The sequence below is a fragment of the Mastomys coucha genome, unplaced genomic scaffold, assembly GCF_008632895.1.
Source record: "Mastomys coucha isolate ucsf_1 unplaced genomic scaffold, UCSF_Mcou_1 pScaffold20, whole genome shotgun sequence".
Classification (NCBI taxonomy): domain Eukaryota; kingdom Metazoa; phylum Chordata; class Mammalia; order Rodentia; family Muridae; genus Mastomys; species Mastomys coucha.
The window spans coordinates 136,614,664-136,631,737 of record NW_022196903.1 but is presented as its reverse complement, the minus strand read 5'-3'; the positions used below and the strand labels follow the sequence as shown (position 1 = coordinate 136,631,737).

Below are 17,074 nucleotides of genomic sequence, written 5' to 3'. Positions count from 1 at the left end.
TTAGGGAACCCCGCCCGTGGGGATGTGAGCACCCTGGTGAGTCCCACCCGGGGATGTTGTTAGGGAACTGAGCCTCATTGCTTGATGTGTATACTTTTATAATAGAAAAGGTCAATGCATCTCAATCTGGATAATTTCAAAATCATTGAATTTCATTTACTCCCTCTCCCCCAAACCTATAACCTTTAAGCCTGGCTGGCCTGAAATTGGCTTTGTAGATCAGGCTGGCCTAAATTGACAGAGCTCTGCCTGCCTCTGCCTCCCGAATGCTGGGATTAAAGTGCTACTGTGCCTAGCCTCATTTATATTCTTGCTCAGTGAATGTGTACTTTTGTTACTGCATAAATATTTTTAATCTGGGGGTCTGTTCTTTCTACATAGTACACATTCTGGTATTTAGTGTATGTTGTACATATTCTGTCTATATTACCTGTGCTTCCTTCTTCATCTCCCACTAACCCTTTCATCTGTCTATACAGCCTCACATCTAATTTCATGTCATGTATACACATGGTTTAATTTTATGCATCTCTGTAAAATCTAGGACTCACAGATTACAGAAAACATGATATTTGTCACTTTGAGTGTGATCTAATTTACTTAATATGAAAATCTCCAGTTGCACCCATTGTCCTGTCAGGAATGTAATTTTGTTCTTCCTCTTGGTGGAATGACATCTATGGTGGTCTCCACATATTTCCTCATCCATTCCCCTGCTGGTGAAAAACTCATGCCCTGGGACTGATGTTGCATTGATAGAATGTGTAAGTGTCTCTGTGACGTGTTCCGTTGGAGTCGTTTGGGTGTGTGTTCAGGGATGGTATACCTGGGTCTTGTGATAGCTATAGCTTGAGTCTTTTTGAAGAACTTCCACACTGGCTTCTGTAGTGGTTGCGCAAGAACAGCTTGTAAAGATAGATGAGAAACTTGAGACTTGACTGTTTTCGTCTCTCACTGTGAGAACCACAGGTGCTAAGCCCTTGGGACTTTTGTTTTGTTTTCAGACAGGGTCTCACGATGCAGCTCTTGCTGTCCATCCTGGAATTCACTAGTGTAGATCAGGCTGCCCTTGAGCTCACAGAGAGCTGTTTGCTTCTGCCTCCTCAATGCTGAGATTAGAGGTGTGGGTCACCACATCTGGCTGGATCCTTTAAAAGAAAAAGAAAGCTGTCAAAAATGACTCTTAAGCTTTGAGTGCCAGTTATGACCAGGAAGAAATGAATTGAGGAGTCACAGATCAGGTGCGGTGCATCTGAAGCTCAGTTCTCGCCAATGGTATGCATGGTTGCTTGAAACCTATTGGTCACATCGAGTCCCATGGAGTGTATTCATGGTCACGAATAGACAGTCCTTATTGATCCTTCCTGCTTCAATTTCATTACCATTAAATCATTTTAGTTGAGCAAGCGTTGGCTTTTTGCACACAACCACTTGGCAAACAGCAATGTTGTTGACAGCATGTTTGGAAACAAAGCTTGATCGAATGTGAGTGAGGCTGTGTGTGAATCAGACGTCACAGGTAGGGGTGCTCCCACCCCAAGCGTTGCTCCTTCAGTTGACATTTCTACTATGACAAGGAAGTTGTATGTTATACTCATGGTGGACTCCTCCCACCTCCCGCCCCTTGCTTGCTGCTCAGGCGAGGTGGCTCCTTGTGTCTGTCTGACTTCACGGTGCTCTGAGCCACCTCCCCTTTTACTGTAGCACAGAGAGACGTGAAACAGCAGCAAAAATGGAAGCAGGGCACCCCTCAAACATCTGTCTTTCATTTCACTGCTCACAAGCAATTGTTTGGTAGCCATTTAAGGCTACATGGAAACAAAAATGACAAACAAAATGCAGCTGAATGGCCACCTTGCTTTCTCTGTCTGCACTTCGCTCTGTCTATTTTGATGGTAGCGGGGACTCCTGTACCTCGTTAGATTTTCTAGTATACTACTCAGATGGAAGAGGCAGCTAAACTAATGATCAAATTGGGAACATTAAATCCACCACAAATTCCTCTGAAGTCACTCTGATTTTTGGCCTTAGATAAGAACATATAAAGAAGTAACAACAACATACTGTAAAGTAGGCGCGGGCTCAACTCCAAGCCTCTGAGGAAAAATGCGAACTCATCCCACACTGGCCCCTCACAGCTCCAAAGAGGAAACAGAGAGCATACATCCAGGTCACAGTAGTCCTTCTGTGGTGGTGTCGAGGGCAGACTGCAGCCAACAGGGGCTATCTCAAGCCCATCAAGTGTTACCACTCATTTGTCCCTTACCGGCACTGTTACTTAAGGATATGTGAAGCCAAGAATCTCATTTTTATATAAATTAAAGAAAGAAGTGCATGTGTTTCTTAAAAGATCTCCTTCTTCACTTCTTCATTTTAAAACCAAGGAGTATTCTTGCTTTGGCAACACACAAACTAAAGTGGGCACGATTCAGAGATTATATGTCTAGCACCTGGGTGTGGGTAACACAAACTGAAGATGCATTTTATATTTTGTGTGCACTTATGTGTATGCATGTGTGAATGGATTATGTATATGTGTGAATGTGTATATGTGTGTAGGTATGTGCTTGTGAGGGTGTATGTGTAATATATTTATGCATGTGTGTCCATTTGTGTGTGTGCACATGTATGTGTGTAATGGATCTGCGTGTATATTGGTGTGTGTGCATATTTGTGTATGCATGCATATGTCTATATATACATTTATGCATGTGTCACAATGCTAGAAGGGAATTCCATTGGAAGGGGAAGGCATCTTAACGGAGAAAGGATAGAGAGGGCGATGGAACACATGTAGTAAGAAAACAGCAGGTGGGATTGACTGGGAGAGGAGCAGGATCGAGCAGGAGGGGAGAGAGCACATAGTGGGGAGAGCAGGGGGGGCACCAGACAGGGACACAGTATAATGGCACGCATATATGATGAGGCTGTGATGAGACACACATTCATTGCTTTGCATGCTGACCTAAAATATCAGAATGATTGAGGTTGAGATTGCATCACAGTGAGCTGAGCTACCCCCGGGGTTTTCTCAGGTGATTCCTGGCTGTGCCAGACAGAGCCAAGGCCTCTTGAAGGTGTGAGCATCTCTGGGTCCTGCCTCTTTAGTGCCGCTGGCTGCATCTTGCATTGCAATGTCCTCCTCCTCTGCCTTCTAGGATTATTCCACCGAGAGGCTGAAGAAGACAAACGAGATACTGAAAGGCATCAAGCTCCTTAAGCTGTATGCCTGGGAGCACATTTTCTGCAAGAGTGTGGAAGAGACAAGAATGAAGGAGCTCTCCAGCCTCCAAACCTTCGCGCTCTATACGTCACTTTCCAGTGAGTCTTGCCGCCACCGCACTGAGTGACCAGTGTGCACAGGATTAAGTTTGGCTTACGCCACGTTCTAGTCCTCAGTGGAAGCCTATTAGTGTCTATACAGTTTTAGCCAGTGTCTGTTAGTCACATGATGCTCTTCACACCAAAGACAGAGAGACTAGTCCAAGCACAGGGCTAGCGTCTGGGAGACATGAAGCTGGCTCTGCGCGATGTTTCTGGCTGGCACACTTTATATGCTGGGATCCTTGCGAGTTTTTAAAACTTTATTTTACTTATTTTGATGATGTGTGGACGTGCACACTCTACATGTGTGGAGGTCAGAGGACAACTTTGTGAGTTCTTGCTGCCCACCTTAATGTGGGTGCCGGGGATGGAACTCAGGTTGCCAGCCTCGTGCAGTGAGCACGTTTACCTGCTGGGCTGTCACCTGGTGGTCTGAGCTCCTGGTGAGCCACAGCAGGAAACTCAGCTGCGTCCCAGGAAAGGACAACTATTTCTTTCAATTGACTTGACTACCATGCCAGCGACTATTTTAGCTCTATCTAAACGCTTTTAAAGCACCCTCTTGGATTCCTTATCCATTTTTGAGGGCACTTCTGGTAGACTTTCCTGAAGATTCAATTAAGGAGGAAAAAATTCTTCAAATGAAGGAAGTCAAACTTTATTGTCACACAACCTGCTTTTCTAGTGTGTTGTCAAGAACTTTTACGTGCTGTGTATCAGTCTCTAAGTACAGACTCCCGTGCTTTCTAGAATTGTGGTCCTGTATTAGCATACTTGCTCAAATGTCACCTATTCATGTTTAATTTTATTTGTGGTTCATTTTGTTTCCAAAGATCTTTAAAGATGTGGGCTTTTGGGGGTTTGTGTATTATTTTCTCTTGAGTTGTAGATGACTTTTTGTTTATTTGTTTGTTTGTTTGTTTGTTTTTCTGAGACAGGGTTTCTCTGTATAGCCATGGCTGTCCTGGAACTCACTGTGTAGACCAGGCTGGTCTCGAACTCAGAAATCCACCTGCCTCTGCCTCCCAAGTGCTGGGATTAAAGGCACGCATCACTGCCGCCCGGCCAAGTTGTAGATGACTTTAGATCTTTGTGATGTTATGCACTTCTGTTCTGAAATGGAATTGTAGTCAACATTGAGGGCAGGGCATGCCCTATTTTAGGTGCCATGAAAAAGTCTCCACACTCACAGGGTCTCGTGTCTACATAAACAGTGGTGCCAGACTTGATAAAACCCTGTGGCTTCCAAAGAGGACTCTTACAAGCATGCACCTGGTTTTACTGTGACCTAAACACTGTCATCGTTGGTGGTATATAATGATAGCCTAGCCCTTGGGACCCTAAGGTAGAGGGATTGTCTTGAGATTCAAGCCAGCCTGTGCTACATAGTAAATTTCAGTCCAGCCTCAGCTACAAAGTGAAAGATGGCTCTGCAGCTAAAAGGGCTTGCTCCTCTTGCAGAGGACCTGGGTTCAGTTCCCAGCATTTGCATCAGGTGGCTCACACCTCTGTAACTGCAGCTTCAGAACATCTGATGCCCTCTTCTGGCCTTCTCAGGGAACTGCACACATATAATGCACACATTCAGGCACACACACACATACACACAAATTAAAAATGTATCAATCAGTCTTTAAAACAAAACAACAAGATAGACAAACAAACAAAAGAAAAAACCTACTATGCTAAACCCTCTGGGATTTTAGCCTAAAATTCTGAGTTGCCTCTGCACTGTGGTTTAAAGGATGGAGGAAAGATAGGAATATATTTATTAATTGAAAGGTTGAAATGTGAAAACTAGACCTGGAGTAACTGGGACCAGTGATACCAGGAACACAGGATCTCTGCCAGCCCAGTGGCTCTGGTTCCTTCCAGTCTCTCTGGGCTAGTGTCCTGAGCAGACCTTCGTCGCAAGCTCCGCAGCCAGTCCCACAGTACCCAGAGGAAACTCCACTCTCAGGTGCTCTGACATGTCAGGATCAGAGGTGAGGAGGACCCAACATCTGTCCCAACACTGGGAGTAACTGGGACCAGTGGGAGCAGGCACACAGGAACTCCACCAGCCCAGTGTTTTGGGTTCCTTCTGGTCTCTCTGGGCTGGTGCCCTGAGCAGACCTTGGGCGCGAACTCTGCAGCTAGTCCCACAACACCCAGAGGAAGTTCTACTCCCAGATACTCTAACAAGCCTAGGGTCACAGGATCACAGAGACAGCTTGACTCTGAGGAGTTCTGACACAATCAGGATCACAGAAAGGACAGGCTCCAGTCAGATTTAGCAAGGGCAGGTAGCACCAGAGATAACCAGATGATGCAGGGCAAGCATAAGAATATAAATAACACAAACCAAGGTTACTTGGCATCATCAGAACCTAAAGGTTTCTACTGTGCATCTCTATAACACTTTCACATAGAGTCCAATGAAGACCTATTCACATTTGTAAAAACCATAAGTAAGTAGAATTACATCACATTCTTCTTTCCCTTTTGTACTCCAACTCCTCCCAGAGACTTCAATACTTGCAATATCTTTTTTTATTTTGTCATATTCTCTAAAATTTATAAAATATTGTAACAATAAAAATGAGTATTATAAAAGTTGTTTGATATAAAACAACAATCAATTTAACAGTCTTATGTAGATGCTTGTTTATAGCAATACTTAAAATACATACGGTTTTCTCAATATAAATTTTAGATAACTCCAAACATATTAATTGTATATTTTAAAATAATACTTCACTACTAGTATTTTTTTAAAGAACATATATATATATATTCTTTTTGTTTGTTTGTTTGTTTTGTTTTTAGTAGAACTTAAAATCTTGGCTCTTGCTGTGATACAAGCCCAAAATAAGAACAAATTTTAGACATTGGATTTCATTGTAATAAGGTTATACTTCAATGACCCTCACATCACCAAAGGATTTTACCTCCATCATAGCTAACCTAAGAGTTGACAGTTCTGCTGGGCCAAGGAATGAATTGTAGGCTCACAGGAACTCTTCCAGCCCAGTGGCAGCATGTGTACAGCAGAGGATGGCAAAGTCGGTCATCAGTGGGAGGAGAGGCCCTCGGCCCTGGGAAGGTTCTGGGCCCCAGTGTAGGGGAATGCCAGGGCCAGGAAGTGGGAGAGGGTGGGGTGGCAAGCAGGGGGAGGAGGGAGGAGGCAACAGGGGTTTTATTCTTCTTGTTTTTGTTTTTGTTTTGTTTTGTTTTGTTTTTTTGTTTTTGTTTTTGTTTTTTTTTTTGGAGGGGAAACTGGGAAAGGAGAAATCATATGACATGTAAATAAAGAAAATAGCTAAAAAAATGTTTTTAAATGTTAACAAATTCAGAAAAGTTGAAATTATGTATCTTTTCTCATTATAATGCAATAAAACTTAAATCAATTTAAAAAAGAAAAAAAAGAAAAGTGAAAACTAATAACCCCTGTTGGATTCTGAATATGAAGTAATGTCAAATTCTCATTTTTTCATCTTCATAATGATCAAATTTTCATAGCAAAATTAGTTCAGTAGACCAAAGGAAATATAACCTGTAAATCCTCTCAAAAATGCACATTTTACATATTCTAATGATTTGCACCATCAAAGGATTATTTTATCTGAATTCTGTTGCTTGGAGCATTTAATAAGAAAAAAAAAACCATAATCCCTTAATAAAGAAAATTACTTTCTGCTTAAAATGTGTATGTGGGAACTCATACAACTACAGATGAGGAGCAAGCGCCCAGCGACCATTGCCGAGTCCAGGCAGAGCATTCTGATTCCACTCTGCCCTTCTTGTCTACACAGAGAGTAAAAGTAGTAGTGGATGACTAAGTTAAGCAGGGAGAATGGCTTCGTGGTCAGTGATGGGGGGCGGCGGTGGGGGAGAATGGTTTCACAGTCAGTGATGTAACACATCTGATTTCTTCCCACAGTCTTCATGAATGCAGCAATTCCCATCGCAGCTGTTCTCGCGGTAAGACACGTTTTCTTCCATTATAGAAATAGAAATAGCTCAGGGCGCATGAGTGGCTTCCTGCAGAGAGTGTGTGGGCAGCTGCGCTGTTATTTCCCATGCCTCTTCCTTCTCTGCAGTCTCCAATGGTTCTAGTCCAGATTGTTTAGCCATGACACCATGGATACTCTGGTTTGGATAATTCTTTGCTGTAAGAGGATAACCTTAGCGTTAGGATAAACAGTGAGGTCCCTGCCTTCTACCCTACTAGCTGTCAATACCTCTCCTAGCCATGTCAGTAAAAATCATTCCCAAATGTAGGCAAATGTCCCTCTGGGATTAAAACTAACAGTGGTTGTGAAGGATCCATCCTGATCATAGTGACCTGGTTCTCATACATTCTTATAACAAAATAGTTCATATTAGAAACCAGGACGTGTTAAATGCCAAACTCGCCCATATGGTTTTTACAAATGTGAATAGGTCTCCATTGGAGTCCATGTGAAGTGTTACAGAGATGCACAGTAGACACCTTTAAATGCTAGGCCATTCTCTTTGCTTAGATTAGAGAGTCTGGGTTGCTTGGAAAGTACCTGGCTGGGTGGAGGGGACTCAGCTCTCTGTCCAGGTTATTCTTCGATACATAGGAATTTAATAGAAGTCAGTTTTCTATTATATAAATAAACCAACTTGTCTGTCTCTGTAGTCCATGCAAGGATCACGTGCAAACCATTGTGCCTTTGCTAATGGCCAGTATTGTTTTAGTATTAATATTTGCTATGAGTTTGGGCTGAAGTAATTTCTTCTCATCGCGTCAATGGACGTGCCAGATTAGGATATGCCAGGCGCATCAAGTTGAATGTCAGCATGCAAACCACTAAATAAACCCTTTTGTATGTATGTGCAGACATTTGTGACACATGCATATGCCAGTGGAAACAGCCTGAAACCCGCAGAGGCCTTTGCCTCCCTGTCTCTCTTCCACATCCTCGTCACACCACTCTTCCTGCTGTCCACGGTGGTCAGATTTGCAGTCAAAGCCATCATCAGGTATGAGTCAATAGTGGTGGCGCATGTCTTTAATCCCAGCACTTGGGAGGCAGAGGCAGGTGGATTTCTGAGTTGGAGGCCAGCCTGGTCTACAGAGTAAGTTCCAGGACAGGCAGGGCTACACAGAGAAACCCTGTCTTGAAAAACCAAAAAAAAAAAAAAAAAAGTGCCATCATCAGGTGTGATTCACAGTCAAAGCCATCATCAGGTATGCACTAAACTATCCTGGTTCCTTTGATTATTGATGGTATGAATACTATGTGCCTTTGTTGATAAATTCGCTAAACTATGAATGGATCCATGAAAATGATGTGCAAAGATTCTCTCTGTTAGAAGCTGATGATGTCAACATGCAGTGTTTTATTTCCTATGAAATTCCTGTAGATTTGGGTTCTTTACTTTTTCTTCTTTATTATTATATTTTTATTATTTAAAACAATTTTCAATTTAAATATATTTTGATCATATTCCTCCCCTTCCCTAGGAACTTCCAGATCCAAAAATCTATTACAAGGATTGCTTCCTCCTCCCCACCAAACCAGGAAAAATAAAAAAAAAAATCACCGTTCCCCCAAATCTCCAAACTGTGACCAAATAACTACCCCCCCCCCCACACACACACAAAATCTGTGGAGTCCCTTATGTGTTGGCCAACTACCCCTGAACACGAGGCCTGTACTGGAATAGCTGATATTCCCAGAGTCATGTTATTGGAGAAAGCTGATTTTCCTCCCCCAGCAGGGATAAATGACAGTTCAGTCGTTCACATTTACCCCAGTGGCTCTGTTTTCATTTGTTTATTTGATCATTTTTAAGAATATAACAAAATAAAATATAATAAGATAAAACAAAAACTATCACATGGAACTCAGACAAGACAAACCAACAGAAGGGAAGGAGTTCAAAACAAGGCATAAGAAGAGACTCGCTCATTTGCACATCCAGGGATCCCATAAAACACTAAACTGGGAACTTAATCCGTACACAGGGGGCCTGGTGCAGACCTGTGCAGGCCTTGTGCATGCCGCCTCTGTCTGCGGGTTCCTATGAGCTTTGCTCGTGTGGATGTAGAGGCCTTGTTTGGTTGGTGTCCACCGTCCCCTCTGGCTCTTTTACCATTCCTTCCTCCCCTCTGTCCTCTGGGGTTCCCTGAACTGTGAGGGGAGGGATTTGATGGAGACATTCCACTTGGGGCTGTGTTCCAAGATCTCTCATTCTCTGCATAGTGTCTGCCTGTGTGTTTCTCTTTGTTCCTGTCTGCTGCAGGAGGCAGCTTCTCACTGGCTAGCCCACAGCCCACTCTTTAGAAACGATCACACGTATTGAATAATCGGCTTTTAACTGGACACTTAGAATGTCTTATTCCTTCCCCCACCCCAACATGTTTAACGTCAAGGCAATGGACAGCTCTGTGCACCTTTGCCGTCTCTGGCGCTTGGGTTAGGTCAGATTTCTGTGAGTGACAGGGACAGCTGTGGTGGTACCTTAAAGGTTCCTCGTGAAGATGCTAAAGATGCTTTCTATTGACGTGACACAGGCCAAAGCCTGCACGTATGTTTAATATGTTATCAATGTGACCATGATGTTTCCCACTGAAGCTGAACTAGTCTATAGGTGTGCCAGTAGTAATGGCAGATTTTCAAACCAACAGAATGGAATGCTTGGATTTTAGTTTAATCTGCCAGAAAAAAAAAAAAAGAAATCCTAGCTGATAGTCATTGAAAAAAGAAAGACTTGCAAACTGTCTGTTTTCTCTTGTAAATATGCTTACAGCCAGGGTAGACCGTCTCGGTTATAGTTAGCCATCACACATGGCCACCATTACAGCCAGGGTAGACCGTCTCCGTTGTAGTTAGCCATCACACATGGCTACTAAAGCCAGGGTTATGTGATGGTGACCATTTCCCATTTCTTCCCTTTGTACCATAGACACAAATATATTGACAAGCCACACTGAGCTGTCTGTCCCACCATCTGCTGTCCTAGACTGTCTTATAAACAAGCGATCATGAATTTTTATTTTATTCTCACTTTACCATCTTGCTATAGCTTACCGAACCCCAGTGTGTGCTGCAGACAGCCTTTGCCACGTTTGTATATGAGTTTTGAAAGACATATCTATATGCCTTGATGTTGAAGAAAACTTGAACACTTAAGGGTGCCCCTTAACAGTGCATTCTACCATCAACACAAGGTAGAACATTTCAGAACAATTTCCACAAGGCCCATGCATTTGTTACTGAGAAACCTGGAGTTCAATGCTCAGTACATTGATTGTGGGCAACACTTTATGTTAACTTGCCAGTGACTAAATGCCTCGTAATATCACGATGCAGATGAGCTATCCTGGGCCAGGTGGGGGACGGTGTCCTAACAGAGCTTCAGTCCTCTCCTCTGAACCTCTGAGGCTCCTAACAGAGCTTCAGCCCTCTCCTCTGAACCTCTGAGGCTCCTAACACAGCTTCAGCCCTCTCCTCTGAACCTCTGAGGCTCCTAACAGAGCTTCAGCCCTCTCCTCTGAACCTCCGAGGCTCTCAGGAACTGTTCAGAAGCTCTTGGACTTTAGAGTTCAGACCCTGTGGCCTCAGCTGCCGTCCTTTCTTCTCTCATTGTTCTTCTGCCTTAGGGATAGCTTGCATAGATCACTGACTGCGTCCCGTAGTCATGCTTCCAAATTAGGCAGCTCTCTGGAAGGGAAGCTGCTTCCAACAGTAAAACTGATAAATGGCCAGACTCTTCTATTTTGGTCCTTATTTTCAATTTTACCACTTAATGGGCATCCCTTCCAGGGTTGCAGTCTTAATTAATTGAAACTTGACTTTGCATTAGAAGTTGAAGTAAAAAGTAGCCTGTAACTTACAACATATCATGCCTCTGAAAGAAGGAGCTTGCCAAACATTAAAAGGACTTTGAGAGTTGATTTGAGAAAGATAAAAGGGCTCTTCTTCAAACCCACAGTGTACAATCCTGCTAATAAATCCTGGTGAGGTGGAAGGTGCATAATACCCTCTGTGAATTTACCAGAGCCCTTTTTCTTTATCCCTCTTGGGGAAAAGGCACTTGCCAGGCTGATAAAGGCCAGCAGACGTTCAGGGCCCCAGGCCAGCTTCCCCAAGCCACAGGCCGAGCAGAATGTGGTTCTAAAAGCTCCCTTCTCTAAAGTACGTTCTGGATTGACTTTCAGGTCCTACAGAGGTGGTGGGTCAACAGAGGTGGCCAGATTTTTTCCCCACTGGGTACTGGTTCTGGGAACTCAAGCAAGCATTTTCCTAGTGTGGACTGGCCTCTGCATTTGCTTCAGTGCCTGGGAACCCGTGACTAGTCTCAAATGCCAGTTGGCTAGCAGTGAGCTGAACCGCCTGTTTATAATTGGAGACTGAGAGTTTGGTCAGCTGATTTTGAGATCTCCTCTTCAGGGCTCTTAGAAGTCATACACTCTTCACTGGACTCGTAAGTGCATTCAGAAATGTGGTGGGTGAGAATGGCCTGAAGCAAACTCAGACGGAAGGTTCTGCTCTGTGGGCTCGGGGAAGCTAGGAAGCTCTTCTCTGGAGGAAATGCAGTGCCGCGAGGTGTTCCCTGCTCCGGGCTAAGCCCTACGCTTTCTTTTCAAACAGGTCAGATGAATAGCCAGGCACTTCACAGAGTGGAGCACGTGCACACGGACACACGCCACACACTTGTTCTTTTGTTTATAACAAAGTGGGACAAAGAGGCAAATTTTGTTTTTTTATTTGGTACAGGCTGTCTTGACACAGCCTCAAGCCTCACACCCTCTTTGAGCTTTAGGGTAAAGTGCCACAAGACAGACTAAAGAGAAGTCACTTGTCACTGAAAATTTGATGCCTGATCCAGGGAATCCAACACCTTCTGGCCTCTGCAAGTGCCAGGCGTGTAAGAGGCACACAGATGTACATGCAGATAAAACACCCATACACATAAAATTAAAATAAAATTCTTATAAAAAAAGAACAGGAATGGTGCTACATCCTCAGAATCCCAGGACTTGGGAGGTAGAAGCAGGAAAACCTGGAGTTCAGGGCTACTCTCTGCTACATACTCACTTTAGGCCATCTTGGGCTACCTGAGTTCCTGCCCTAAAAACAACAAGTGGTTGAATAAGAGTGGTTTTCTTTCCCCACAACGCTAAAGTTACTTCTTCACTTTCTTAGAAATAATTTATGTGTTTTCCCTTCTGGAGTGGAATATGTAGTATTCCTTGTAGGTATTTGGTATTTGATGTGTAATGCAGTGACTATGTCCAAAGTTATCTGCCAGAGAAGAAAATTGTTATTGAAGAAATCTCTCATTTCCAGGGGAAATTAGCAACAGCAACAACAACAACAACAACAACAACAAACTTTATCTCTCCTTTCATGTGCCTCTCATGAGACTTCTCATGATTGGCAAGTCTTCCATATCACCATCTGTGAAATAAATACTGATACTTATTATCAGGCATGCTTATACCCTGGCCAGGTCTCTGCATTACAATTGATAAGGCTTTATAATCACTATCAAAACCCATGTGACTATCGGTCACACAGTTTTTCTGCATTAATGTAACACCTGTCCAAGGTTTTCAATTCGTGTCTAAACATCCAACGTCCTATTTGAGGAGTTGGGGAGTGATGGTACAGTGGTTAAGGTCACATAGTGGTCTTCTAGAAGGCTCAGGTTAGGTTCCCAGAACCCGTGTTAGACAGTTTACCATTTCCAGTTAATCCAGACCCCGTGTTATTCAGTTTACCATTTCCAGCTAATCCAGACCCCGTGGTAGACAGCTACCATTTCCAGCCAATCCAGACCCCGTGGTAGACAGCTTACGCTTTCCAGTTAATCCAGACCCCGTGGTAGACAGCTTACGCTTTCCAGTTAATCCAGACCCCGTGGTAGACAGCTACCATTTCCAGCCAATCCAGACCCCATGGTAGACAGCTTATGCTTTCCAGTTAATCCAGCTACAGGGCTGTGATACTCTCTTCTGGTCTCCCTGGTACACATTCACATACATGCAGCCTTAACACAAGCACAATAAAAACCAGAATAAATATTTAAAAACCAAGCAGTATTTGAGAAGTGAACAGGTGACTGTGTATAAATATAATTGTAAGCACATCTGTCAATTATCTGAACAGATGAGACATTAGAAAAAGACTGAACTTAACAGTGGAGAAGGCAGGTTAGCAAACTGACTTATATCAGACATGCCTACATTCAAACTCTAGGCATAAAGTACTTGTTCAGTGTTCTGTGTGTTGTCTGGTTGTATCTGAGGTGCAGTTTTCTTGTTTATCAAATGAATAGCATATTGCCTGATTCTGAAGATTGATAAAAAACAGACAGTGCAGAGAAATGACCCAAAACAGCGAGTCTTTGCAAAATCTCAGTTTTACTCATTTGACACCATCTTTACCACGTAATGGGCAAGCGTCTTCCATGGGGTTACATTCTCTGATGAATACTTCAAGTAGACCGGTTGTCCTAGTAATTACAAAGAAGAGAGAAGGATGGACATGAGCAGGTGGCCCATTGTGGGCTTCAAGAGGCCAGGAAGCAAAATGAATCCCTGTACACAGAACGGTGTGGCCTGAGATGGTCATCAGTTCATTTAAAGAAAAGGGAGGCTGTCTGGTTCCTGATGGTCTAAGGGTGTGGCTGTGCTCAATAACTCTAAGGGCTAAGCGGCTCTTCCTTAGTGGGAGAAAAGGAAGTTGATCAGAGGGAGCAGGCTGTAGAGGGGAGGGTACCCTAGAAGTCTGCGCGTACTTGGGAGACCAACGGTGGTTTTGTGTGGATGGAGAGACGATTCTGACCCCAGAATTATCAGGGGATGAGGCTGGAAGATGATGGGGAAGATGCTGAAAGGCAAAGAGGTGCCATTTTATACCTTACAGCAGGTTCCTCACATCAGTAGCTTTGCGATGTAAAGGAGAGCCCTAGTAGCAAGGCTGATCTTACTTTACCTCTGGCAGGATTTGTGCATTTCCCATAGTTATTTATGTCAGTGGTTCCTGCAAGGACCTCATATAAGCAGGGGGGCTTTACTATTATTCCCCGCTATTCTCTCACTGACATCACTGAGGAATCACAACGAGCACATTGAGATAGACCCGGAACATGGAGGGCTTTGTTTCTAAAGGTATTCACAGTCTAGTGGGCTAGAAGAAGGGCAGGCTCAGAGGTTTAGCATTGGGCACCATCTCTTTACATAGTAAATGGAAGCACTGGGTTGGATGTGTCTTAGTTTCATTTTTGTCGTCATGATAATGCATTCTGACTCCAGACCACTTAGGAAGAAAAGGTTTGCAGTTCTAAATCACAGTCCATCATGGCGGAGTGTCAAGGCAGGAACTCGAAGCATCAACCGCAGAGGAATGCTGCTTGCTGGCTCAACCGGGGTGGGGGGGGAGGCTATGCTTGGTTGGCTTTCTTATTCTGCTTGGGGATACCTGCTAAGGGGAATGGTGGGTCATCCACCGTGGTCTGGACTCTTCTACACCAACTCACAACGAAGACAATCCCCATGGACTGTCCACCTGATCTAGGAGATCTTTCAACTGAGATGCCAATCTCAGGTAACCCTAGGGTGTGTCATGTTGACAATTAAAGCTAGAGAGACAGGTTGTTACCTAGAGAAGAGAAAGTTCTGTCCACTCCTGGCATAGTTGAGGACTCCTGGCTTCTTGACAATCAGCAACATTAGGGCTCATGGACTCCGTAAACACTTCAGTGAGATTTGTGTGCATACTAGACAGGAGAAATGGAGCATGGTTCGACCAGATAGACTGTATGAATCACTGTTTGTCCTTTGAGTCACTGAACAAGCATGCATATAGCAACATGTTCCAGGCACTTTTAGACCCCGAAGTGAAGTTCAGACTTTTGAGTCTTGCCTTGGCACTTGGGCTTGTGTTCAGAGGTTCAGAATGAGAGTGTTCAAGGGGTATTCTTGTAGGTGACGAGGATGTTTCTTCAGATGCCACATTTTAAAACATGAGATCACGTGACAGGTACAGCCTGCACTCATAAAAAGGGACACTTGTCCTTCAAGATGGACAGTTCTTCCACCGGTTTTCCAGGTACAGGCAGCAGATGTTGGTAATGAAGGCCCATAGTGAACAAGTCAAAGGTCTTACCTCATAGGGTTTCCTGACATGGTGTTTGTTGGTTGCTTTCTGCAGTGTTCAAAAACTGAATGAGTTTCTCTTGAGTGATGAGATTGGTGAGGACAGCTGGAGAACCGGGGAGGGCACACTGCCTTTTGAGTCCTGTAAGAAGCACACTGGAGTGGTAAGTGGGTTTTGGTTTCTTTTTCACCACACAGAGGACAGTCCAAACAAATTATATGTTTTCATATGGTGCAGTTAGAAGAAACTGGAAGCTTTGTTCGTTTAAATCTACATGAAGAAAAATGGCTACTTGTGCCTACAAAAATAAATCTTCATACATCTAAAATTGGTATACAGATATAGAAATATTGCCTGTATAAATCAGGGAAGAATGACCCCTGATTGATTTAAAAGGGATTCGAGTGGTTGTTTGCTCTTACCCACTTCTTAGAATGTATTTTAGCTCAAGTACACATTTTAGTTTAAGACATGGATATGCTTAACATAAACAGTGCATCACCTGTTTTTATTTTCATCTCAACACGCTGACTTTGCATGCATCAGCGGCTTGAACAAAGTCATAGGATTAGGAAGGATCTGAGACAGAGTTAAAACCTGAATCTTGTCACCTATAGACCAGCAGGTCCACTCATCCTCACTACAAACATTTGTTCAATAGCTGCAAAGGGTCTGGAAGCAGTCAGTATTGTCTAGACATGTGTCCCACACAATAGAAAGCTGCCACTTGTCAGGGATCCGCCAGGCTTCCAGACGCACTGGCTGCTATGTGTTTGATGCCAAGAGCTAGGCTGTGGCTCTGAACCAGTGTGTGAGCTCTCTCCCAGAATGGTTTGCTTTCTTGCAGCAGGAATCAAATGATGAATTAGTTTGAAATTACAAGACTTTCCTGTGTGAAAAAAATGAAGGAAGGCATGACAAAGTAACGGGGTTACTAAATTAGGGTGACCATCTGCCTGAGGGCACTTCTGAGGAGCCAGCATTTAGGCTGAAACCTCGCTGGTGCGTGTCATTTGGAGGGACACTGGGGACTGGAAAGGCAATTTTCAAAGGACTACCTCATGAAGATCTTGAGTGGTGGGTAGATTTGGTTTATATAAAGAACAAAAGGTCAGTATGTTTAGAGCCTGGTGACAAAGAGAAAAATGAGACACAGTTATAATAATGACTCGGGGGTTTGTAAAACATGGGAAGGGTTTAGATTTTATTGAAGTGTAGTAGAAGGGCTATTGGAAATGTTTACTTTGCTTATTTTGGGTTTGGGAGACAGTGTTTCATGTATCCAAGACTGGCCGGGAACTATGTAGCTGAGAATGACCTTGAATCCCTATTTTTCCTCCTTCCACATCCCAAATGCTGGTATTACAAGCACAGTATAATTTTACTTGTTGTTCAAAAGTTAACTTTGGTTACTGAGTGAGGTCAGCAGGCCAAAGAGGGGAACTGGGAGATAAGTAGAGGTGACTATAGCAACACGTGCAAGAGATGATGCGTAGGGTTAGAATTTTGTTGCAGTTGTAGTGAATATGGTGAAAAACCAATGGAATTCAGTGTAAACTCTCTGTCTCTGCCTGTCTCCGTCTCTGTGTCTCTTTCTGTGTGTGTGTGTGTGTGTTTGTGTGTGTGTT

At 43.5% G+C, this 17,074-nt stretch overlaps 1 protein-coding gene across 7 annotated transcripts in view; it reads left to right on the top strand.

Annotated features, from left to right (window-relative positions):
• Positions 1 to 17,074, top strand: part of Abcc9 (ATP binding cassette subfamily C member 9) — a 122,491-nt gene that overhangs the window by 25,757 nt on the left and 79,660 nt on the right. For all 7 annotated transcript variants that reach the window (XM_031383815.1, XM_031383813.1, XM_031383814.1 and 4 more), the window contains 4 exons: positions 3,159 to 3,321; positions 7,247 to 7,287; positions 8,174 to 8,316; positions 15,501 to 15,609. In XM_031383815.1, the coding sequence (XP_031239675.1) occupies positions 3,159 to 3,321; positions 7,247 to 7,287; positions 8,174 to 8,316; positions 15,501 to 15,609 (456 nt within the window). The remainder of the gene's footprint in view (positions 1 to 3,158; positions 3,322 to 7,246; positions 7,288 to 8,173; positions 8,317 to 15,500; positions 15,610 to 17,074) is intronic.